We start from the raw sequence: 22,553 nt of genomic DNA, 5'->3' as shown, positions 1-22,553 counted from the left end.
ATTCTGTCTCATCACTGCTGTGCAGGTTTTCTTTAAGGTCCTCTGAACATATGATCCTGTGCACTGTAAAAAATTAAAATGTCCGGCTATTTCCTCCTCATGTTACCATTATAGAGTCAATATTTTGTGATTTTTAAGGTCCTATTTTGGATTAAAGAGTGTCCAACAACATATTCATGTTCATACACGGTGTAAAACCACTTTCATTTTCTAATAAAAGGCAGTTATGATTACCTCACTTCTTGACAGACTCTCAAATGATTCGTTCGGTGATTCATCTGGCTAATCCGCTCCTTTCGGTCAGCCCACTCTGATCTGATTGGTCAGATGGTCTAGTCTGCTGTGATTGGTCTACCGTGTGAAGTTTGCAAATGGAACGTAGGCGGGCATTACACTGAGTGACGCAAATCTGACCCCAAAACTGACTCATTCACATGATTCAGAGTCGACTCTTTTTTCCCAAGCCAATAAGTTTATTCGTTCACTTTCCGCTTTACAACTCGGCAGACAGCTTACTTTCACACACTGCATGAAATGTCATTTTAAGGAAAATATTTACTTTTATTTTAACTTCTATTTGCATTTTTTTATTGTTAAACATTAACTGGTCGATCATCGATCTGTGATTTAAACCCATCGTCCGCTGTGTTTGCATCGTGCTTGCATTTCTTGTCATCCTCATGTTTACATCGCTTATGTCCGTCCTCACCGTCAGCTGTCGTGTGGCTTTATTAACCGTACGACTAACACACACTCTTAAAAATAAAGGTGCTTAAAAGCTACTTCACAGCGATGCCATAGAAGAACCAATTTTGGTTCCACAAAGAGCCGTTCAGTCAAAGGTTCTTTAAAAAAAAAAATGTTCTAAACTTTTTTGTGCGACAGAAAGGTTCTTCATGGAACCATTAAGACAAAAAAGGTTCTTCTATGGCATTGTGAAGCACCTTCATTATTAAGAGTGTAGTTCTGTGTGCGTGTTTATGTGACGCTGTCTGTGCTAACCTGCCTGTGCTTTCAGTCTCTGCTCGAGGAGTTAGTCTCTAAGGAACCTCAGCTGCTCAGGTTGAGAGAGAAGGCCCTGCACCTGTATGACGGACACACGGCCGGAAAGGGCTTTGTGCACCGTGTCTCGCAGCTCTCCGCGCAGTATCTAGCTTTAAGCAACCTGACCAAGGTAACGTCCCGCGTCTTTGTGCCCGCTGGCTGTCCGCGCCTTGTGCCACAGCTGATGGAGATGAGATGTTTCTCTTTCAGGTTCAGGTTTAGATTGTTTTCATCTGGGAACATCGTATGGCGTTATTAATACAAACAAAAACATTACAACTTAGATGACTTTCCTTCTTTTGTGGAGAAATATTGAGTAATATTCACTTCCTTTCTTCTTATCGTTAAAGCCAATGAAGACTGTTGTTCAGAAACAAAGTAACACCTTTTTGTTTCTTGAAAAAAAGAAAGTTAGAATATTTCAAGGTTTGATGTTTAATGCATGTATTTAAGTTTCTATATGATTTTTTGTTTAAGAAGTCAGTTTAAACAATGAAATGAGGTTTCAACGACAGTGTAAGTTTGTGTTTTATGGCCTAACTACTAATAAACCTAAAATATTCAATCCAATACATAAATAAATAAAGCATTTTCTAACACATTTACTTGAGGAAAAGTATTAGGGCAAGTAATAAATATTTTATAGAACCATGTCGAGATTAAAGTCATTACAATGCGAGATTAAACCCGCAGTTTTTCAAGAAAAAAAGTATAAATTAAATGTTGTTTTAAGAATGAAGGAGTTTTTTTCCAGGAGAAAAATCGTTACATTTTGAGAAAAACACTCAAAATAAATTTTCGAGAATAAACTCATTATACTTTGAGAATACAGTCTTTGTGTGTAGAGATTTTTTTTAAATAATGCTGAAAATAAACAAAGTTTTTCGTTAAAATTAGAGATTTTAATGTAATATTGACATTTTAAACATTTTATACATTCGTTAACGCCAACTGCACGCGTTGCAGTGACCGTCCAGGTTTTTTTTACTAAAAATTTTATTTAATTTTTTATTTTCTTAAAATGTAACATTATTTTCTATCGAAAAACAACAACTTTATTCTCGAAATGTATATTTTATTTTTTATTTTGACTTTTTTTTTCTCGGAAAACTGCGGGTGTAATCTGGTAACATAATGACTTTAATCTCAACATGGTTCTATAATTTTTTATTGCTTGACCCTAAAACTTTTCCATATTTACTGGTGCAAATGAACCTCTCCAACTGAATGATTCAACTAAACTGTAATGAGCATGAAATCTGAGCACTAACTGTCTTTGTTTATTGTTGATGTCGAGTCAGAATGGAGTTTGATTGATTCTGTAAAACTCATTCTGTAGGAAAAATCCTCACGAATCGACCGCATCGTGTCCGAGCACCAGTTGTTCTCTCAGGGCCTGAAAGAGCTTCAGAACTGGATCACTGACACCAGTCACATGCTACAAACCTACTGCACCCCCACCGCGGACAAGAACGTCCTGGACAGCAGGATGATCAAACTCGAGGTGAAGAATATTATCCCCTCTATATACCAGTGGAATAGCACCAAAATCACAAATGATTAGAGAATACTGTATCCCACAATGCAATGCACTTACACTATGTGTAATGAGAGATCTGACCGGAAATCTTTTCCCAGGCTTTACTAACAGCACGTCAAGAGAAAGAGATACAGCTGAAGATGCTGATGACCAGAGGAGAGTCTGTTCAGAGGAACACCTCCGCTGAGGGCGTGACACTCCTCCAAAAACAGATCGAAGACCTCAGAGATTCATGGGATGGACTGTTGTCTGCTTGCATTCAATGCAAAAGGTCAGAGTTACCATATAGTCAGATTATATGAACAAATATTAATATATCATATATTATTTTTTTTAATCCATGTTTCCAGGGGGTTGCACTATTAATAGTGGGGGAACACAGCTGTCAGCTGATAGGAACCCTGAAAGAAATATTTATTTAAATTAAGTTTATTTTTATAGCAGACATGAAAAATGCTTTCTTTCATAACATGTACATAAGAGACACTATCTTTATAAAAAATGTATGTTATTCTTGTATAATTAACAATGAGCAATACTTCTACAGCATTTGTTGATTTTCATTTATTTCAGCACTTACAAATACATGATTAAAATCAAACCCTGTCATCACTGTTAACATAAACTATAATGAATAACTGTATTGACATGAACTCACATTAACAGAGATTAATACATGTTGAAAACTACAGTGTTCATTGTTAGCTAATTCATTAACTAATGTTAACTAATAGGAACTTATTGTAAGGTGTTACCATATTGTTTTATTTTTGTATGTTAAAATGTGATCAGGAATCATTCTTTTACATGATATGCTATAAATAATCATAACATTATTTTTCAAAAGTGTAGGATCTTCTTCTTTGTGATTGTAAGTGGTGTTAACGTGTGTTATTTGTGTTGACACAGTCAGCTGGAGGGCGCTCTCTTGCAGTGGACGAGTTATCAAGAGGACGTGCGTCAGTTTGTGAGCTGGATGGAGACGGTGGAGGAGACGTTAAACTCTTCAGATAAGCAGTGCTCGGAGATGAGAGATAAAACCACCAACTTGGGCAAAGCCAAAGTAGACAACTGTATTTTTCTCTTTGATTAAGATGATTGTTTTCAACACTTTCTCACAGGTATTCCTCACATATTTCAGTTGCTCTGTGAGGATGTTGTGAGTCACAGCAGCGTCCTGGAGGTCATATCCATGAAGGGATCCAGCATGGCCGAGCATTACGTCACCCAGCTGGAGATTCACGACCTGCAGGAGCGGTACAGCATTATCAAGGATAAAGCTCAGGTATATCCCATAATTCCCTTAACGTAGAGTCTATGCCTTTACAATACTGTTTGTTAACAAAATGTTGTTTTTCTACCAGTGTGCCGTGGCCAAAGCCGAAGAGCAGGTGTCAGCCCATCAGGAGTACCAGAGGAGCCTGCACGAGTTTAAAGACTGGCTGGAACAACAGCAGGAGACACTGAGCTGTTACACTCAACTGGAGGGAGATGTGGAGACGCTGGAGGACACGCTACGAAAACTACAAGAGCTCCAGGTGCACTGTACCGAGGGTCAGGCGCTGCTCAACGCGCTGCTGGTGACCAGAGAGCAGGTGATACCCTGGGGATCTCCACAGCTGGAGGACAGATGCCTGGAGACCGTCCAGCAGGACTGGAGCTCGTATCAAGCCCGGCTGAGCGAGACCCGATCACATCTCAACAGCGCTCTGGCCAAACTCCGGCAGATCGAGCAGAAGTTCCAGCGTCTGGACAGCTGGCTGAAGGTGATGGAGAGTAAAGGACAGCTGCGCTCCGGCCGGCGCTCAGACAGAGATACCAAACAGGCCCAGCTGCAGCTCCTGAAGGTCAGTTCAAGACAATTTGAAGAAACAACCAGGACGAGGCTGTTATTGTCGTGGTGTGTGTGGTAATATTGTTGTAATGTTTGTGCAGGGCTGGCATGAGGAAGTGCTGGTGTATCAGGACGAGATCGAGGGTCTCGGTCTTCTTGCACAACAGGTTTTAGAAGAGACGCACATCAGCAGCAGAGTCAGCACAAGAGCTACACAACTCACATCACGCTACCACGCCCTGCTGCTACACTTCATGGTACAGTACACGCACACAATCTAACAAACGTGCAATCACACACACACACGGAATTAAATATACACACACATGATATTGCACACACCCACTCAAGCATTTACACACACACAATCAAAAACACACGATCAAACTTAATTATTCACTCACAAACTCAGTAACACAATACACACAACCACACATAGATGTTTATTGTTCTATTACTTTAATATAAATTAAATTAATACTACTAGAGTGAGTTATGGATTACATAACCCAATCTTTCACTGTACAGTTTCAAAAGAAAACTTTACTTTTAATAATAAAAAATGTACATTTAATGTAAATACATTTTAATTTTCATAAAGAACATTAATATGTTTTGGTTCTCCAGGACACAATGAAACAGCTGAAGGAGGAAGTGTCCAGCATCGACGAATCTCAGAGCGTCTTCCACACCTTCTTTGATTGGTTGAGCACAGCTCAAAAGAACTTCAGCAGTGTGACCACCACAACCATCGATGTGGTCGATCGTGTTGCTCTGGAGAAGAAGATGAAGAAACTAGAGGTATGAGAGAAGAGCTTAATAGTGATGTAGCACAAATACTTTCACATGTAAATACATCCACATCTGAACTTTCTGTCATGGATTATCTCAGGCTCTGCGGGCTGATATGAAGATGGGCCACACCTTCCTGAAGACCATGCGCGAGAAGACCGATCGTGCCATGATGTTCCTGGAGGAATCTGAAGGAGAGCAACTGAAGGAGGAGGTTGACACTCAACTTTCTCAACTGGAGAGTTTGATCAGAAGTCTGCGCTCGGAACTCAGTACCACAGAGAAATCCATACAGCTCTCCAAAGACTTCCTAGATAAATATAAAGCTCAAACACAATGGCTAACAGAGACGAAATCACTCCTGGCTTCACCCGTGGAGCCGAAGGCTGAGCTTTACCAGAAGAAAGCACAGTTAGCCAAATATAAGGTGAGCAAAACACTCAAATATGATCATATTGAGATCATTGCAGTTATTTCAAATTTGACGCATTTTAGTTAAAGAGAAATTAACACAAAAAAGTAAAAACATTCATTTTAAAAATGACAATAAATGGTCATAACCCAGCTCCATGTGATAAAGCAACTAGCGAACTTGTGTCTTCCACCATCATTTTCTTTTATATTTCTGTCATGTCTGGCTGTTTTGGTATACATTTTAATTTCACGATTCTTCCTGGGACTTTTTTGTAATTAAGGTATTATTGCGATCTACTTAAAAAAAAAATATTGTAAAACAATTTCTGTGTTGTTACACTTGCTATTAAAAGGACAACTTAAAAAACCCTTGAATATTTAAATAATATGATAATTTAATAAATAATTATGTATTTATCAATATAAAAAATAAGTATACCAACCGTTTCAAACAGATTAAAAAACAAATCTGTAAAAAGAATTTATAAAGAATCAGAAGATTTTCAGCTGGAATGGTTTGATCCAGATGTGTATTTTTGTTTACACTTTCAAATATAAAAGCATTCACATATTAAAAACGTAATATTTATTTATATATTGTTTAGGAAAGCATGGGCAGCAGTTTGTCTCTTATAAATTGTTGCGTCTCTTTTAAATTGGTTGTAATAAATGCAGTGCATGTACAGTTTCAATGTAAACCCTTGTTAACATTATGAAATATATTCTGTGTGTTCTTCCAGACTATCCAACAGAGCATACAGTCCCATGAGTCCGCAGTCAGATCTGTTATCGAGCGAGGAGAGGCTCTTCTAGAAACTATTCGTGATCCGTCTATCAGCGAGAACATCGGCAAACTGAAGACTGACTATGACGACCTGCGCAACGATGCTCAGGTGCTGTCATGTCATCTTGCATTTGATCTGCTGTCAAGAGCGTTCTGTGCATCTGGTCTAATACGTCTCTGTGTTAGGTCCGCGTGCAAAGCTTGACGGAGAGCGTCCGAGAGCATGAGCACTATAACGGCGAACTACAGGAAGTGGAGAAATGGCTGCTGCAGATGTCCAGCCGGCTGGTCACCGCAGACTCAATGCTAAGCGGAAATTTGGAGACGGCCACCCAACAGCTAGCCAGACACAAGGTGTGTAGTGGAATGTCTTGAATCTGCTCAAGCTTCCATATATCTGTAAGATCAAAAAAGCAATATTTCCCAATGTCTCCTTAGGCAATAATGGAGGAGATCGCCAGCTTTGAGGAGCGTTTGACCAGTTTTAGGGAGAAAGGCGAACATCTCACCAGTAGCTGCTCGGAGCAAGTCCAAGCCAAGATGGGTCAGCAGTTGCAAGCCGAGCTCCAGGGAACCCGAGACAGTTATTCAGCCATCTGCAGCACGGCTCAGCGTGTGAGGATCGCTGCTAATAACACTTCATTGTTAAAAACAAGTGACGGCGTGATTTTCAATACTGAACGTTTGGTTTAACAGGTGTATCAAAGTCTGGATCGTGAGCTTCAGAAGCACGTTAGTCATCAGGACACCCTGCAGCAGTGTCAGACGTGGCTGTCCACCGTTGAAGATGAGATTCAGATGCACGCACAAGCTCCTCACGGCCTTCAGGAGGCTCTCAAACAGGTACAGTAGATGCCACAGAGCTAAGGTACCATTAGAAACCAGATGGGGAAATGGCTGAACAGATTTTTGAGGGTTTTCATATCTGCTAAATGCTTTCAAGGTTTCTGGCAATTTGTAAAACCAAACAGTAAATGCCTCAAAAGCTTTTAATAATTGAAGATGATTGTTCTGAAGAACGCCTGTCAAACGATTGATCGCGATTATTCGCATCCAGAATACATGTTTGTGTTTACATAATATATATCTATGTACTGTGCATATTAATTTTGTATTTCAAAATTAAAACTCATACATATGAATATATATTTAGGAAATATTCACATTGTAGAAAGATTCAAAGTAGGGAAGGAAGGAGACGGTAAACAGCAGACATTTAAATAAAGTTTTAATATAAATAATAACAGCCGGTGGCCCCTCACGGCCGACTGCCGGCAAACAAAACAAATCACCAAAACAAAAACGCGAAAGTAAAACATACTTACAACCATAAAGCATGTTCGGGCCGGTTCCTCTCTCATCGACGGTCCGGTCGCTCGTTCTCTTATATGCTCCCGATCTCCTACGTGATACGAGACCGGTGCGCGCACAGCTGGCTCTCAAACCACGGTCTCACCCCGCCTACTCCACTACACGCATGTATTTATTTATATTTACCAATAATAACAATTTTACATAAATGTTTATACATTTTTAGATATTTCATAAATGTATGCATTAATGTGTATTGTTATTAGAGACAAAATTATTATGCAAAGTACAAAGACATATGTTATATAAACAGCTACTTTTTTTTTGGATGCAATTAATCGTTTGACAGTCCTATTTTTAAGAGACATTTTGTTATACCATTTTTCGCAAATGATCACAATAGTGAATAAACTTGAAAATGTTTGGTTTAATATACTTGTGGCAAGAAAGAGTTGAGCTCTCTACAAATGTTTAGATGTATTTTATGAAATGTGTAGTTGCTTATATTCTTGAAATTCACAAATTTTTAATGGTCGATTTTTATGTTTTTCACTGTTGTGTTTAAGTTGTACTGTATTTCGATGATTTCCTCCACAGATGAAGCACCTCCGAGCTCTGCAGGAACAGGCCAGCACATATCTGGATCTGGTGTGTTCAGTGTGTGACTTATCAGACGAGACTGTGAGAGAAACCGCTACCAAAATACAGCAAACTAAAACTATGGTAACAGCAAAAAAATCTTTGCTAAGATTTCATTTTTCCATTATAGACCAGGACGTTGACGTTCATGATCAATGTCTTGATTTGTACAGATTGAGGGGAAGATGGCGATGTCTCAAGAGGTGTCAGACAGCTGGAGAGAGATTAAGGAACAGAAGCAGGAACTGTCAGCCCTTTTCCAGGATCTGGAACAGCAACTGCAGAGTCTCTCCAGACGACCTGCTGAACTGGAGCCTAAGATTGCTCAGAACATGCAGGATCAAGCCAAAGTAAACTTTGTTTTTGAAAACCCAAAACATACAAGTCAATTTTCCTCTCGTCTGTATTTTTTTTTCTTGTCTTCTGTGCTCATGTTTTCTGCAGGAATTTGGCGAGCAGCTTCAAAACAGACAAAGCACTTTGACAAAGATGACAGAGCTTGTGAGTAAACTGACAGATGGGAAGGAGTCTCCTGAGCACGCAGAGATTGGTCGACTGAGTCACACATGGCTGGAACTGTGCCATCAGGCCAAAAAGCTGCAAATGCAGAGAGAAGAAGACCTGCAGAGGACGAAAGAGTACCATGACTGCATCGCTGCCATGGAGGCCCTGTTTGAACAGGTGTCAAAGGAATGGGACAACCTGGCCAGGTAGAGCCATTATGTGGGATGTACAGTAACTTATTGCGTAACTTTTACAAACAATTTAAACTTCTAGCATTGTATTGTATTGTATTGATATTTTCAGTCTTTCGATTCAAAATATTTCAGTCTAGTTTGATAAGCAAACCTAGATCACTTGGTTTTGGAACAGATCTTTTGAATTTTTGAACACTTCAGTGATTAATCTTAACCTTTAAAGCTGTAGTGTTTTGGAATTCAAACGTAGTGAATGTTTTGTTTTATTATTTTGTTTGTGTTCCTGTAGAACTGATGCCGAGAGCTCATCTGATCATTTAGAGGCCCTTCGGAAACTCTCTGTTATTCTCAAAGAAAAGAAAAGCACCCTTGAGGACCTCAAAGACCAGAAGCAAAAGGTCATGTACCACCTAAACCTGGATGACAAAGAGTTGGTGAAGGAGCAGATCGGACATTTCGAGCAGCGCTGGGCTCATCTTGAAAGCCTCATTGAGAGGAAGATTCAAGACTCCATCGTGACTTTAGAAGACATGGGCCAGGTTGAAGCCCGTTTGAGGGAGGCTTGTGAGTGGGCCGAGGAACAGCAGCCTGCACTCTCTGAAGCAATGAAGATGAGTCCTCCACCTGAGCTAGCCCAAAGTTTTCTCTTCGACCATCTGAGCATATGCAGCGAACTGGAAGCCAAACAACTCCTTTTGGCCCAGGCCATGTGTGATGCAGAAAGAGTTTTAGCACATCTGGGGTTAAACGAAAGGCAACGATTGCAACAGTTGATTTCAGACACTCAAGCACAGGTGGAGTTGCTGAGCATCAAAGTGGCTCAACGCAGAAAACACTTAAGTAAAGCCTTCACGGAGAGGACTCAGTTTCTTCTGGCTGTCAGTCAAGCTATCACCTGGGTCCAACAGAATGAGAAGAAAGCACAAGCAGATGAGTACATCGCCCTTCTTCCCGATGACCTATCTAAGCAGGTGAGAACTTGTCGGAACATCCAGAGCAGCCTGAGAGCCTACCAGAGCGAGCTGACCTCGCTGTGGTCCCAAGGACGAGATCTGATGAAAGACGCCACCGAGGAAGAGAAGGCCGAAATGCTCACCAAACTCCAGGAGCTGCAGAATATCTTCGAAGTTGCCCTTCAGAAGTGTAGCCAAAGACTTCAAGAACTGGAAAAAGTTCTGGTGTCCAGAAAATACTTCAAAGCAGACCTCGAGAAGATATGTCAGTGGTTGAAACAAGCAGACATCGTGACATTCCCTGAGATAAACATCATGAATGGTGATTCCGAGTTAAGCTCGCAGCTTTCAAAATACCAACAAATATTGGATCAGGCGATGGAATATGAGAATCTCTTGTTAACTGTGCAACGAACGGGTCAGGAGATACTTCCCACGTTAAATGAAGTGGACCATTGTTACTTGGATGAGAAATTAATCGTTCTTCCCCAACAGTACAATAATATATTAGCACTAGCCAAAGAGAAACAAGAGAAAATCCAACAGGCCATTCTTGCCCGCCAAGAGTATGCCTCCTTCATCGACGTGACCCACAAGGCTCTAAAAGAACTAGAGGAACAGTTTCATAATCTGGGAATGCAGACCATTGGTCTTCAGACAGAGGAAGTCATCAGTCTTCAAGCAGATTATAAATCTCTCCTTGAGGAGCTAACCAACCTTGGACAAGCTGTCAGTGAGCTCAACCAGAAAAAAGAAGGTTTCCGTAGCACGGGTCAACCGTGGAGACCAGAAGAAATGACCCAACTGGTCAGCCTTTACAATGGACTCAAGAGATTGATCGAACAGCGGGTGGAACATCTCGAAGACACTCTGGAGTCCTTCGAAGACCATCAAGCTATGGCCATGCAGGTTGACTCCGAGCTGAAAGCCACCAAAGAGCAGCTGGTGAAGGTCAACGCGGAGACGCAGTCCGCCGAGGAGCGATTGAAAAACTATCACGGCCTGGCCGCCACCCTTCAAGGTGCCAGCTCTCACCTGACCCGACTCATGGAGCAAATGGATAACCTGGTGTCTCACATGGATCCGGCAGCCCACGAGGCCTCCAAGCACCGGGTGACCTCCTGGCAGGAGGAGCTGCAGTCCTTGCAGTCGTCGGTCGGGGAGTTGATTGTTGAGTGCGAGAACCGGTTTGTTCAGAGTAAAGACTTTGAAACGGAAGTCAATAGGACCTTAACTTGGCTTCAGCAGATCAGGGATGAACTTGGCTCTGCTGTGGTGGTAGATGTGAAGGTGGAGAAAGTTCAGGAGGAGATCAGGAAACAACAGATCATGCAAGAAGAAGTGCAGTCGAGGCTGAGGATAGTGGCCGCTCTGAGCACCAGAGAGAAGCAGAAGTACACCAATGCCAATGAGCTCGTCCCTGCTCACGTGGACTCTAGTTTACAAGAGATGGCCAAACTGGAGGCGGACGTTCAGCGTGCCCTCAGCTCCAAACAGGCAAGTTCTGATACGTACTAAACATATAGTTATTTCTATAAATATTAAAACCTTTATAGAAAGTAGACTTTAAGTCTCCACAGATATCGGCCCCTGATATAATATTCAGGTAAGTTGATGCTAAGTACTTTTTTCTTCTAGATTACTCTGGAGCAAGCGCTTGCCTTTTGTCAGAAGTATCACTCTAGAATGCAAACGGCGTGCGAGTGGTTGGAGGACGCCGTAGGCTTCTTGCAGCAGGCCAGTCTCGGGGTGGATGTCGAAAACTATGAAGAATGTCTAAGGCAACAGGAAGACATCATGGCCACCGAGCAGGAGTTTCTGGGTGTTCTCGAGGAGTTGGAATCTCTGCCACCTCAACTAGAGGACCTGGTGAACCCTACAGCCAAAGAACAGCTACGACAAAGTGTGGAGTCTGCACAGCAGAGAGGAGTTGAGGTCAGAGACCAGCTACAGTGCCATCAGGACGTCTTAAACAGGTATGGCTCAATCTTGCATTTGTATATTGTACATCAAAGGTCTTCAGAATGTGGTTTAGAACCTATTTGTGGGTTGCAAAGTGGGAAAAGATGGGTAGTGCAAGTCACTTTGCGCCCTTCTGCTGTGAAAGACACAAAAATCAGTTTAGTCTAAAAAATGACTAGCAATGACGATGGTATTGATATCTTACTATATGGTAGTGTGATGAGACAATGAACCTTACATTTCATTAGGGTTTAGCCTGAATTGTTATTACACTTGACTCTTTCAGCTGCGTTGCCCAGTGGAACAGATATCAGGAATCCCGACAGACCGCCATTGAGCTGATGAATGAGGCAGAGAAGAGACTCACAGAATTTTCCACAGCCAAGGCTGGAACCAGTCTGGAGGCCGAAGAGAAGCTCAGGAGTCATAAGGTGAAGTGTTATTTAAAAGAGTTACAGGTTTACAGGTTCTTGACATGCTAAGAAAATGTTTTGCTAGAATTTGGATATTAACAAATCATGTTCATCTTTGGCCTCAAGGCTTTGGTTTCCATGGTGAACGGTTTCCAGGAAAAGCTGACCAGTTTGGAGGAACAAGCTTCTCAGTTGGAGCAGATTGGCAGTGACGCTAGTAAAGCCACCATAAGCCGGTCTATGACCACGGTGTGGCAGCGCTGGACCAGGTTACGCAGCGTAGCGCGAGGCCAAGAGAGGGTGTTGGAGGATACGGCCCATGAATGGAGGACGTTTAGGGAGAAGGTGAAGTTTATAATTGCTGTAACATTCCGATTGTAAAATAGTTCACCGCGAATCTGGTTTGATTGTGCAAACGCTGTCATTGTCATTCAGATGATGAAGGGGAGAGCTGTAGCAGAAGAACTGAAGAACCGTGTACCTGATTGCACCGCTGAGAAAGCCTCCAAAGCAACACTGCAGTCACATGTGGACCAGTATGAACTGGTCAGTCAGGATCTGGAGAGGGAGATGTCATCGCTGACTCTCCAACGGCAGTACGCTCTGAGCCTGCTGCATGACGTGGAGGTGCCCGTGCCAACAGCTGATCACGATCAACTGCCAAGTATGAATGAGATCAAAGCTGTCCATGATCAGCTGGAGAGGTATTTGACATTTCTTCCAACCAAAACATATCAGTTCTTAAACGAAGTCTGAGTTCTGTGTGAATAATGTTGGGTCTTCAATCCGTTCTCTTGTAGTCTCCTGCAGAAGGCCAGGACAGGTAAGAGTCGAGTTCAGAAGGAGCTGACGGACAGGGAGGGTGTGGAGAGAGAACTTAGTCTGGTTAAGAGCTGGATTCAGAACTCCAGAGAGCTCTTACTGAACCCGACGTCTGATCTGGACATTCTTACACATGAGATGGAGGTGCGTCATAAGTTCCACTATATTTCACTAATGAAGCAAAAGCGTACTATTATACCGTATGTCACATGACTTCACTATATGCATAACCCTGCGCTATATCAAGGCTTTTTGTGGTAATCGTGTTATACTTGTACAGGTCATGCATGGAGAGTTAATGACTCGCCGTCAGAATGTGGACAAGCTTGCCGAGCAGCAGCAGAGTAAATACTTGGACCTGTACACTATACTTCCATCTGAGATCTCTATGCAACTGGCTGAAGTGTCGCTGGCTCTGGGGTCTATCGAGGACCAGGTACGGATTTTGTTTTTATGAAGAATGAGCCGGTTGTACAGCGCTATTTACACAAGTCCTAGATTGTGGTCCTTTTTTTGTCTGACTGCCGTCCCGTCTCTGCCTTTCCTCTAGAAAATAAATGCAAAATAGGCTAAAAGTAACTTATAAAAGAACACTGAATGTCATTTTAATTATTAGATACAACTTGGTTATGTTTCTGCTAATAAAATGAAGGTATTGATTGTTTTGATCTCTTCTTAAGGTCCAAGCCAAAGAGAGAGACATCCAAAAGTCAAGAGTTATCAAAGAAGAATTCAATTCCAGGATTCACGATGTGTCCGAAAAAATGAAGGCCGTTTCCGCAGCACTAAAGGAACGAGCCACTGACATAGATCAGGCTAAAGATGAGACCAGAGTATGCAAATACTTTTGGTGCATGACTCAATGAAAGTACATTAACAAATGTCTTTCTGAGATAAACACCTTCCACTCTTTTTCCAGCATCTCTGCGATGAACTCGATGTCTGTGGAAGAACACTGGCCGAGCTCGATGTTGCCGTGCAGGACTTCGGCCGTCGTAATCCTCTCATAGCCAGACAGCTTGCCGACGCTATCGCCAAGTTAGGAGAGATCCATCATCACACGCTTCGCCTGGCAGAGTTCAAGTCTATATGGCTGAAGAAAGTAAGATGATGATGCGTTTTTCACATTTCACAAATGAAATTATTCTTAAGGCTTGTTTCGGGATTGTACATGTGTGCTCTTCTCTCGAGGCTGAGGCACATCTAGATGAATACAGTGAGATGTTTGAGTTCATAGTGAAGTGGACAGACAAAGCCAGAAGTCTGGAGAAGGCCAACATCATCTGGCACTCGTCATCTCACCTGCATGAACAAATCAGAATATATCAGGTGAACCCCCATTTTAGGAAATTGACCGCCTACTGCCGTTGCGATGGATCAACAAAGATGAAATCAAATGTAATTGTGATCCAATTGTGCACTTTTTGTCGCAGTCTGTTTTGCGTGAATCGCACGAGCTTCACGGTGACCTGGAGGCCATGCAGGAGAAGGTGGAGATCCTCTCTGAGACGCTGCAGGTGGAGGCTATGGGACAGCAGAGGTCAGAACTGAGCCGTCTCACTGAAGAACTGGAGCAGAGCATTAGAACTCGACTGCAGAGTCTACAGGACGCAGCGAAGGTTGTTCATCTCCCCATGACATATGTGATTGATTGAAAACACTAGCTCATTCTGACTGTCTTTTGATCTGCAGGATATGGAGAGGTTAGAGGGAGAAGTGAAGGCTCTACATGTGTCTCTAGAGCAGGTTCAGGCCACGCTCACATCTCCAGAACTGGCCCGACTGAGTCTTAAAGAACAACTGACACAGAGACAGGTAACATTTGTCTGACTTGATCCAAAAATACATTTGATCATTTTAACCAGCCACATAACAAGACACGCTCCCAACACAGATAACATTTTTTATTGTATTTTAAAATGTGGCCCTGGACCACGAAACCAATGTCTTCCAAATATTAGTAGGAAAAGCCAAAAAAACATTGTATGGGTCAAAATGATTGATTTTTCTTTTATGCCAAAGAGTCAGTAGGACAATAGTGGAGATCTTGTTCCACAAAGATATTTTGTAAATAATATACCATTATTGTGAGTGGATGCAGCAAAATCACTAACAAAAATGGCCACACTGCAAAAAATGACTTTCTTACTTAGTATTTTTGTCTTGTTTACCAGTACAAATGTCTAAAAGTTCTTGAATCAAGATGCGTTTCTTGATGAGCAAAATAACCTAAGAAATTAAGTCTTGTTTTATGACATAAAATATGAAATTTCCGTGAATTTGTGCTTAAAATAAGTAAAAAATACGGTAAGAATAATCATCTTGAATTTAGTGACCTGAGAAAAATGTAAATTTAAGATTATTTTTCTTACCCCATTGACAGATTTCTTTGCTTGTATCTATGTGTAAAGTTTAGAATTTCAACTTTCGGGTTCATCTACTGTCCATAATGCCATTACAGTGGTGAGCCAATAGAAAGCGTTTAAACAAACCTGTTTCTTCTTAGCAACGGCCGTCTACAGCGCTTCTGATTAGCAACTTCAAATGCGATTTTATCTCGGCCAAATATTGTCCCGTCTAATAATATCACACATCAATGAAGAAGTTATTTATTTAGCCTTCAGATGTTGTATAAATCCCAATTTCAAACTGATTTTGTTGTCCAGGGTCATGTAAAATTAAAATGTATCTTTTAATATGTAACATTAACATATACAATTTGCGAGCTTTGGTTTGTCCTGCAATGTTATTGGTTACCCGTAAAGAAGATGAGATGATCTTAATATCTTAAATATTCTTTCTAGACATCAGTGAGATTAAATATAGGGGAATGGAAACTGTAGCTCAAGTCTCATCTGCGTCTCAGATATTTCTCCAGAGAAAAAGAGTGAGAAATGTCTGTCATTAGTTTCAGAAGAGATCAAGTTCAGATTTTTCAAATCTGCCATCAAAAGTCAATATTATTGAAGATCTCAGTATGAACTCAAACGTTTGATTATTTCATCTCTACAGTACGTTCATTAAACACCTTTGGACTCTTCATGGATTTGAACGATTGTTTTGAGACTAATATCTGAGACTAAGTTGATTCACAATGGAAAACTCCATCAATTCTCACTGAGCTATGAAAGCGCGACTGACATCTGAGCAATGAAATGTCTTTTTTAGCGTTTGCTGTTGGACATGGAGAACTTCAAGCAGCAGGTGGAGGCCGTGCAGGAATGTCAGAGCGCTCTCAGAGTTCCCGAGGAGGTGGTCACCAGTCTTTCCATCTGTCGCACTGCTCTCTGTCTGCAGCAGGAAGCCAGTCAACTGCAGCACACTGCCATACAGCAGTGCAACATCCTGCAGGTAGGGGGAGCTGTTATGACCCTTACAGTTGCTCAACAACCCATCATGATCCATTTTAGTAATTAGTATTAGTCTTTAAACTAAGGGTGTTGTCTTTAGAAATAGTTTGGTTTAAAAACTGAATTTAAGGATGTGTTTGTGTTATCTTTGACAGGAAGCAGTGGTACAGTACGAACAGTACGAACAGGAAGTGAAGAACCTGCAGGTCATGATCGAAGACGGCCACCGGGTCATTCAGGACCAACCTGTAAACACAAGCAACATCCAAGAGCTGCAGGCTCAAATTCACCATCATGAGGTCAGGGGCCAACGTTTTAAGTTCAAAAGTACTTGCGTGCTCTTTGTCAGTTCCGCAATCTGACAAATTAATCTGAACAGGATCTGGCCCAGAAAATCAAAGGTTACCAGGAGCAGATTGCATCCCTGAACTCTAAGTGTAAGATGCTGACGGTGAAAGCGAAACACGCCACCACGCTGCTGACCGTGAGCGATGCTGAGGGTTTAACCGGGAACATGGAGGATCTGGATGGTGATGCTGCTCAAAGAAAACAGAGCCTGACGCAAACCAATGTGGGCTCGGTATGTAACCCCGCCGCTACCCTGAATGTGAATGAAAGCAGTGCTTGATTCTTCTATTCTAATGAACTCTGCTGTCTTTTCAAACTGACCCATCTCTTGGTGCATGTGACACTGGTTGGCTCACGTGTCTCTGATGATGTCAGATGTCATCTGGTCGCTGTCAGTCTCTCTTGTCTCCTGTAACTGAGGAGTCCAGTGAGGAGGTCAGCTGCAGTGAGATCTGCTCTCCTGCTTTTTCTTCGTCTCTGTCTTCGATGGCTAACACTGAAGCAGCTGTTAGTAAGGTATAACAGTTTAACTGCACCAAAAAAATGAATTTCATACGTATTGTTTTTGTCTTGTTTTTCAGTACAAATATCTGACATTCTTAAATCAAGAAACATTTACTTGAGAATCAAACAGATTTTTTGAAAATCATTGATTATTTAAAAATTATTATTTTGTTGAAAATGTACATTTAAATAGAATGTCACCATGACATAAAAGAAATGTGTTTATATTTTGTCAGAAAGGAGTGGCACAGTGTGAAAAGTAGGATTTATTTGAGGTTTTCTCTAAATATTTTCAAATATGAGTTTTAATTGTATAGTTAAGAACGAGAGAGAATATCCACCAATGGGGAAAGAAAAAAATATTTGTTTTCCTTTTCAATGATATTTATTCTTACCCTACATGTAGATATGAAAAAAAAGGAAAAATCTTGATTTTAAGAATTTGTAGATATTTGTGCTGGAAAACAAGACAAATAATTGTTGTAGTTTATTGCTAGCCTCTCTTTACCAACCTAATTTCTTCTTTCTTTTTTTCGCAAATATCTTTAAAACTCATCCTAAATTTGTTTTTGGTTGAAGTGTCGCTTTTAAAATAACAACTTTTCTTTCTCAAATCTTTAAGATCTCTTTATATCCATCACATCAATAAACTATACTCTTGATTCAATGGTGTTGTTATATTTTTCTTTGTTATATTTATTTCTGTTTTTTGTACTTATCTTGTTTGAAATGTAGACGACACGAGCGTCTCTCAGCAGGGCTCCCGTCCAAGAACTGTTCAATCCCACGCTGGAGTCTGTGGCCAGTTTAGATGATCTCCAGCGGTCATGGGAGACCCTGAAAAACGTGGTACATGCGACTTTAGATGCGTTTGAATCAAATGTGCTCCGTAACTCAGACCTTTGAATTCAGATGACCTTTGTGCTTGACAGATCAGTGAAAAGCAGAAGTCTCTCTACGAGGCTCTGGAGAAACAGCAGCGCTATCAGGGATCTCTGCAGTCCATCTCTGCTAAGATGGAGTCACTGGAGGTCACATTAAATGAGCCGCCCATGCACGATCTAAGTCCTGATAGACAGATTCTCCTGCACCAGGTATTGCAGATATTGCAGCATTTCGCTCCAGCTTTAGACTCTTTACACATGCTGTGGATGTTTGAGAGCGAGACATTCTAACATCACACTGTCATACATGTCCAGAATCAGATGGAGGACATTGCCAGACTTCAGGGTGATATAGATGGGCTTCGGTCCAGCTTCACTGAAGATCTGATCTCTGATGCTGTGGAGTCAGACTCGTCTGATCAGTTGGCCATGCAGTCCACTCTTACCGTATTGTCAGAGAGGATGGCCACCATTCACATGAAAGCTTCTGGAAAACGACGACTTCTAGAGGTAAAAATAATAATCATGATGATAATAACAATTTCACTAAATGACACATTTCAAACAAGATTAGTTAATAATAAGAAGAAAAGAAATATGTTAAAATGCTATTTTTTAAACAATAACTAATAGTTCTATTTGCATGATTTATGTAAATTGAAATATAGTTTTTTATCAAATATTAAACTCTCAATCAATTAAAAACTGACAAATTTTCCCTGAATTATTGCAGCGTTTATTGTAAATAGTTGATCAATGTGGGTCGGTCTCTTTTAAAAATTCTTGTGCGCTCATAATATTCAGTACAAATCTGAAAATGCACTTCCAACCTGTATTGACTATCCATCTGAAATGACATGTGTTACACGGCTTGTGAGTCTGCTGCCAGATCCATTTCAAAATGCAGAGAAAGATGATTGCCACGCCCACTATTTTTCTCATTCGAAAATCCATTCCAATCGGAAACGCATCAAAATACGGAAGTAAAAAAAAGTTTTTATAACGATAATCTGATTTTATTTTAAAGTTGATATAAGTTTTGTTAAATTACTGTATCTAATGTTCTTAATTACTTGAGCTTTTATTGGTGTCATGGTCTTGTTGAAGTTGTAATACTCATTTAAATATAGTCATCTAGCAGATGCTATTATCTAAAGTGACTTACAAAGAGTTTAGGGAGCAATAAGCCATATGTCATACAGGAGCAATAATACATATTTGCCATGAAAATAGACTTTTTTGCTACATTAAATACATATATTTTTTTATTAATTTTCCATATACTTTTATCCATTTTTAAAAGATATTAATATATAATAAACATAATGTTTTTTGTTTTGTAGGAGAAACTGAGTGACCGTGTGGAGAAGCAGCAGCAGGCACAGGCTTTACAGAGATACTTCAACCAGGCCGATCAGCTGGACCAATGGCTGCAGAGCACTCGCGGTGACCTCACTTCCTGTTCTCATGAGTCAAATGAAGAGCAGCTCCAATGCTATCAGGTTAGATCCTCTCCCACAGATCATCAAGATGTTATCTACTCTATTAATAATACTAAGTCAACTCTGCAAAATATGCCATGATAATGCTTTATGACTTCAAATGAATGAATTTATGATTATTTGGAAACAGCTTTAGAAAGCCTTTGAGAGATTACATGAGTTGATACTTTAGGCCCTTTGTGGCACGAGAGGTAATGAGATTATGTGAACGGTTCGCCGTTAGTATGGTGTTAAGGATATAAGTGGATTCCTGTGAGGCGATTGGTGCTCGTAAGAAAGCCAACCCCGCCCATTATTGAATATTCATGAGGGTGTTAGCATTAGGATTATGATGGAAGGGGCGGAGTTTTGTTTGCGTTTAACGGAAGATTACAAACTGACATACAGCATGTCCCAGTATCAAACACTTTGAATTATAAATTGGATTTTTTAACGCTTCAGGTGCTTGTTGGGCATAAATAAGGCGTCTTGTATATATTCCTGTTGTGGACCTGAAGAATGTGTGTTTACTGGGAGCATGACTCGTGAGGGATTATGGATAATGTAGGTGTGGGATGAGAGCAGAGCCATGTTTGAGTTGGCTTCTCTTCTACTGCTCCTGCAGAACATGCTGCTGGAGATCCAGGAGAAGGTTGTGGCTCTGACAGATCTGTCCAGACACGGCGAGACGCTTCTGATGGAGGGCCAGCCGGAGAACAGGGAGGACGCCGAGCAGCTGGCTGGGAAACTGCGCACGCTGAAGGACAGTCTGCTGGAGCTGCAGAGGATGCTGCAGGACAAATGCGTCAATATCCAGGTGAGACTTTAAAGGGTAATTTATACCAAACAATACAAAGTCTTTAGTCTCCCTCAGGTGGGTCCAAACCTGTATACGACTCTTTGTTATGTGGAACACAAAAGAAGATATTTTGAGAAATGTCTCGGTGGTTTTGTGTTGAATGGAAGTCAACGGGGTTCAGTGTTGACGACGTTCTTCAAAATATCTTCTTTTGTGTTTTGCAGAAGAAAGAAAGTCATACAGGTTTTGTATGACATCGCATTAAAAGTTCGATTCTCAAAACCGCAACTTATATGGCTGATACCCTGCTAAATGTAGTGCAATACAGACTAAATATTTGATCCACATTTTTATGTATTTATTTTACAATGTTGTTATGTCATATTTCTTCAGAAGGCGACTTTAATATGGGAGGAGCTCAAAGGCTTTGCGAGACCAAGCGTATTAAAAAGAGGATTTCAAAGTGTCAACATAAACAACCGTTTCTGCACATGCGCGCGCGCCTTACTCCCGGTTAACTTCTGGTACACATTATCAAATCATAGAGTGCCTGTAAATTATTTCTGATAACAATAATAAAAGCGTCCGCTAAATGACTAAATGTAGATATAAATGTAAACCGAGAAGAACCGTTGGATGGCTAAACTTGTCTCTCCAATATTTGGAACCTAGACTGCGATACCAAGCTCAACCACTAGATGTCAATGTGCCAAACAGTTCTTTTTAATGCGTCAAAACTACAGGACCCATTCAACAAATTGTTTATTTAATACAATTATTATACAGTAAAATAATAAAATTAATTCATATTAACACACATTAAATAAAATATAAATAGTAATATTATGAGACGCTAGCCAAAAAGAGACTGGATGTAAATTCTGAAGATTGTTAAAATGTTAATGTTCCTGTGCTCATGTTTAGTCTCTTTGTGTGCAGGATTCCCAGCGAGAAGCGTCAGACTCCAGTGAGTCAGACTCCAGTCGCTCTCAGAGCCCAAATGTACAGGACTGGTTGGCTCAGGCCCGCTCCACACGCACCCTACAGCAGCAGGACAGCCTGCAGAGACAGAAGGTACTTTTTCAAACTCCAAACATCACATATGACATACAGTAAGTCAAGAACATACCTGACTGAAATGTATGTCTATATGGGTAGATGAAGGATAATGTTATTAATAATACTACGTTTTTTCTGCTGAACCAGGAACTGGAAGAGCAACTGGCAGAGCAGAAGAAGCTGTTGAAATCTGTAGCCAGTCGTGGAGAGGAGATCCTCACCCAGCAGTCTTCACCGACCTCTCCTAGCAGGTATCATGAGCGACATCTCTCATAACTCTAATATCATAAAACATCACTTCATATTTTAACATTTTCATCATCCGTCACCCCTCTGCAGTGGAACAGAGGACCTCTCACCTGAGCTGGAGGTGATGGGAGACAGTGAGGCTGTGAGGAGACGGAGAATGAAGAGATGGCAGAGTCTGAAGAAAGACATGAACACCAAACTACAGCTGCTCATGAACACACTGGAGCAGGACATCAGACAGCCGGTACTGTCAAATATCATTCTCATCAACTATGATTCAAAATCAAGGTTTTAGGTTAGATATGGCTTTGTATGTAAGTATAAAGTGTATATTTTAGGTGCTGAGATGGGTTGACTTTCCCCCATTCATTTTATTTTATTAACCATTTATTTCCTGCAGTTTAGTGCAGTGATTAATGAAATACAAATAAATAAATAAATTATGATTTATACTGTATTTTTAGATAAACACAATTTCAATAAGCAAGTTTCTCTATTTTATACATACATCTATTCAAATGCTTAGATATAATACATAATTTGAACGAATTACACATTTTCACTTTATATGAGCTTATAAAAACTATAATGATACTGTTATAAAAAATAAATATAGATAAATATTATCTACAACTACAAAAAGTATTATATTACTATAATAATAAATCTAAAT

The 22,553-nt window shown here is 40.6% G+C and overlaps 1 protein-coding gene across 1 annotated transcript in view; it reads left to right on the top strand.

Moving 5' to 3' along the window:
- Nucleotides 1–22,553, top strand: part of syne1b (spectrin repeat containing, nuclear envelope 1b) — a 92,628-nt gene that overhangs the window by 45,046 nt on the left and 25,029 nt on the right. The window contains exons 60-99 of the mRNA XM_056768646.1: nt 1,019–1,174; nt 2,384–2,548; nt 2,683–2,855; nt 3,494–3,647; nt 3,726–3,869; nt 3,949–4,431; nt 4,520–4,675; nt 5,046–5,219; nt 5,311–5,637; nt 6,365–6,517; nt 6,595–6,762; nt 6,847–7,023; nt 7,105–7,251; nt 8,317–8,442; nt 8,532–8,708; nt 8,803–9,068; nt 9,346–11,506; nt 11,648–11,985; nt 12,258–12,402; nt 12,511–12,729; nt 12,820–13,088; nt 13,185–13,350; nt 13,487–13,642; nt 13,887–14,039; nt 14,126–14,308; nt 14,398–14,535; nt 14,640–14,825; nt 14,899–15,021; nt 16,375–16,557; nt 16,712–16,855; nt 16,936–17,136; nt 17,280–17,420; nt 18,144–18,257; nt 18,341–18,502; nt 18,608–18,802; nt 19,636–19,794; nt 20,399–20,590; nt 21,512–21,646; nt 21,779–21,882; nt 21,971–22,124. Coding sequence (XP_056624624.1) covers nt 1,019–1,174; nt 2,384–2,548; nt 2,683–2,855; nt 3,494–3,647; nt 3,726–3,869; nt 3,949–4,431; nt 4,520–4,675; nt 5,046–5,219; nt 5,311–5,637; nt 6,365–6,517; nt 6,595–6,762; nt 6,847–7,023; nt 7,105–7,251; nt 8,317–8,442; nt 8,532–8,708; nt 8,803–9,068; nt 9,346–11,506; nt 11,648–11,985; nt 12,258–12,402; nt 12,511–12,729; nt 12,820–13,088; nt 13,185–13,350; nt 13,487–13,642; nt 13,887–14,039; nt 14,126–14,308; nt 14,398–14,535; nt 14,640–14,825; nt 14,899–15,021; nt 16,375–16,557; nt 16,712–16,855; nt 16,936–17,136; nt 17,280–17,420; nt 18,144–18,257; nt 18,341–18,502; nt 18,608–18,802; nt 19,636–19,794; nt 20,399–20,590; nt 21,512–21,646; nt 21,779–21,882; nt 21,971–22,124 — 9,267 coding nt within the window. The remainder of the gene's footprint in view (nt 1–1,018; nt 1,175–2,383; nt 2,549–2,682; nt 2,856–3,493; nt 3,648–3,725; nt 3,870–3,948; nt 4,432–4,519; nt 4,676–5,045; nt 5,220–5,310; nt 5,638–6,364; nt 6,518–6,594; nt 6,763–6,846; nt 7,024–7,104; nt 7,252–8,316; nt 8,443–8,531; nt 8,709–8,802; nt 9,069–9,345; nt 11,507–11,647; nt 11,986–12,257; nt 12,403–12,510; nt 12,730–12,819; nt 13,089–13,184; nt 13,351–13,486; nt 13,643–13,886; nt 14,040–14,125; nt 14,309–14,397; nt 14,536–14,639; nt 14,826–14,898; nt 15,022–16,374; nt 16,558–16,711; nt 16,856–16,935; nt 17,137–17,279; nt 17,421–18,143; nt 18,258–18,340; nt 18,503–18,607; nt 18,803–19,635; nt 19,795–20,398; nt 20,591–21,511; nt 21,647–21,778; nt 21,883–21,970; nt 22,125–22,553) is intronic.

Source organism: Triplophysa dalaica, chromosome 15 (genome assembly GCF_015846415.1).
Source record: "Triplophysa dalaica isolate WHDGS20190420 chromosome 15, ASM1584641v1, whole genome shotgun sequence".
NCBI classification, from domain to species: Eukaryota; Metazoa; Chordata; class Actinopteri; order Cypriniformes; family Nemacheilidae; genus Triplophysa; species Triplophysa dalaica.
This window is presented reverse-complemented; position numbering and strand designations above follow the sequence as displayed.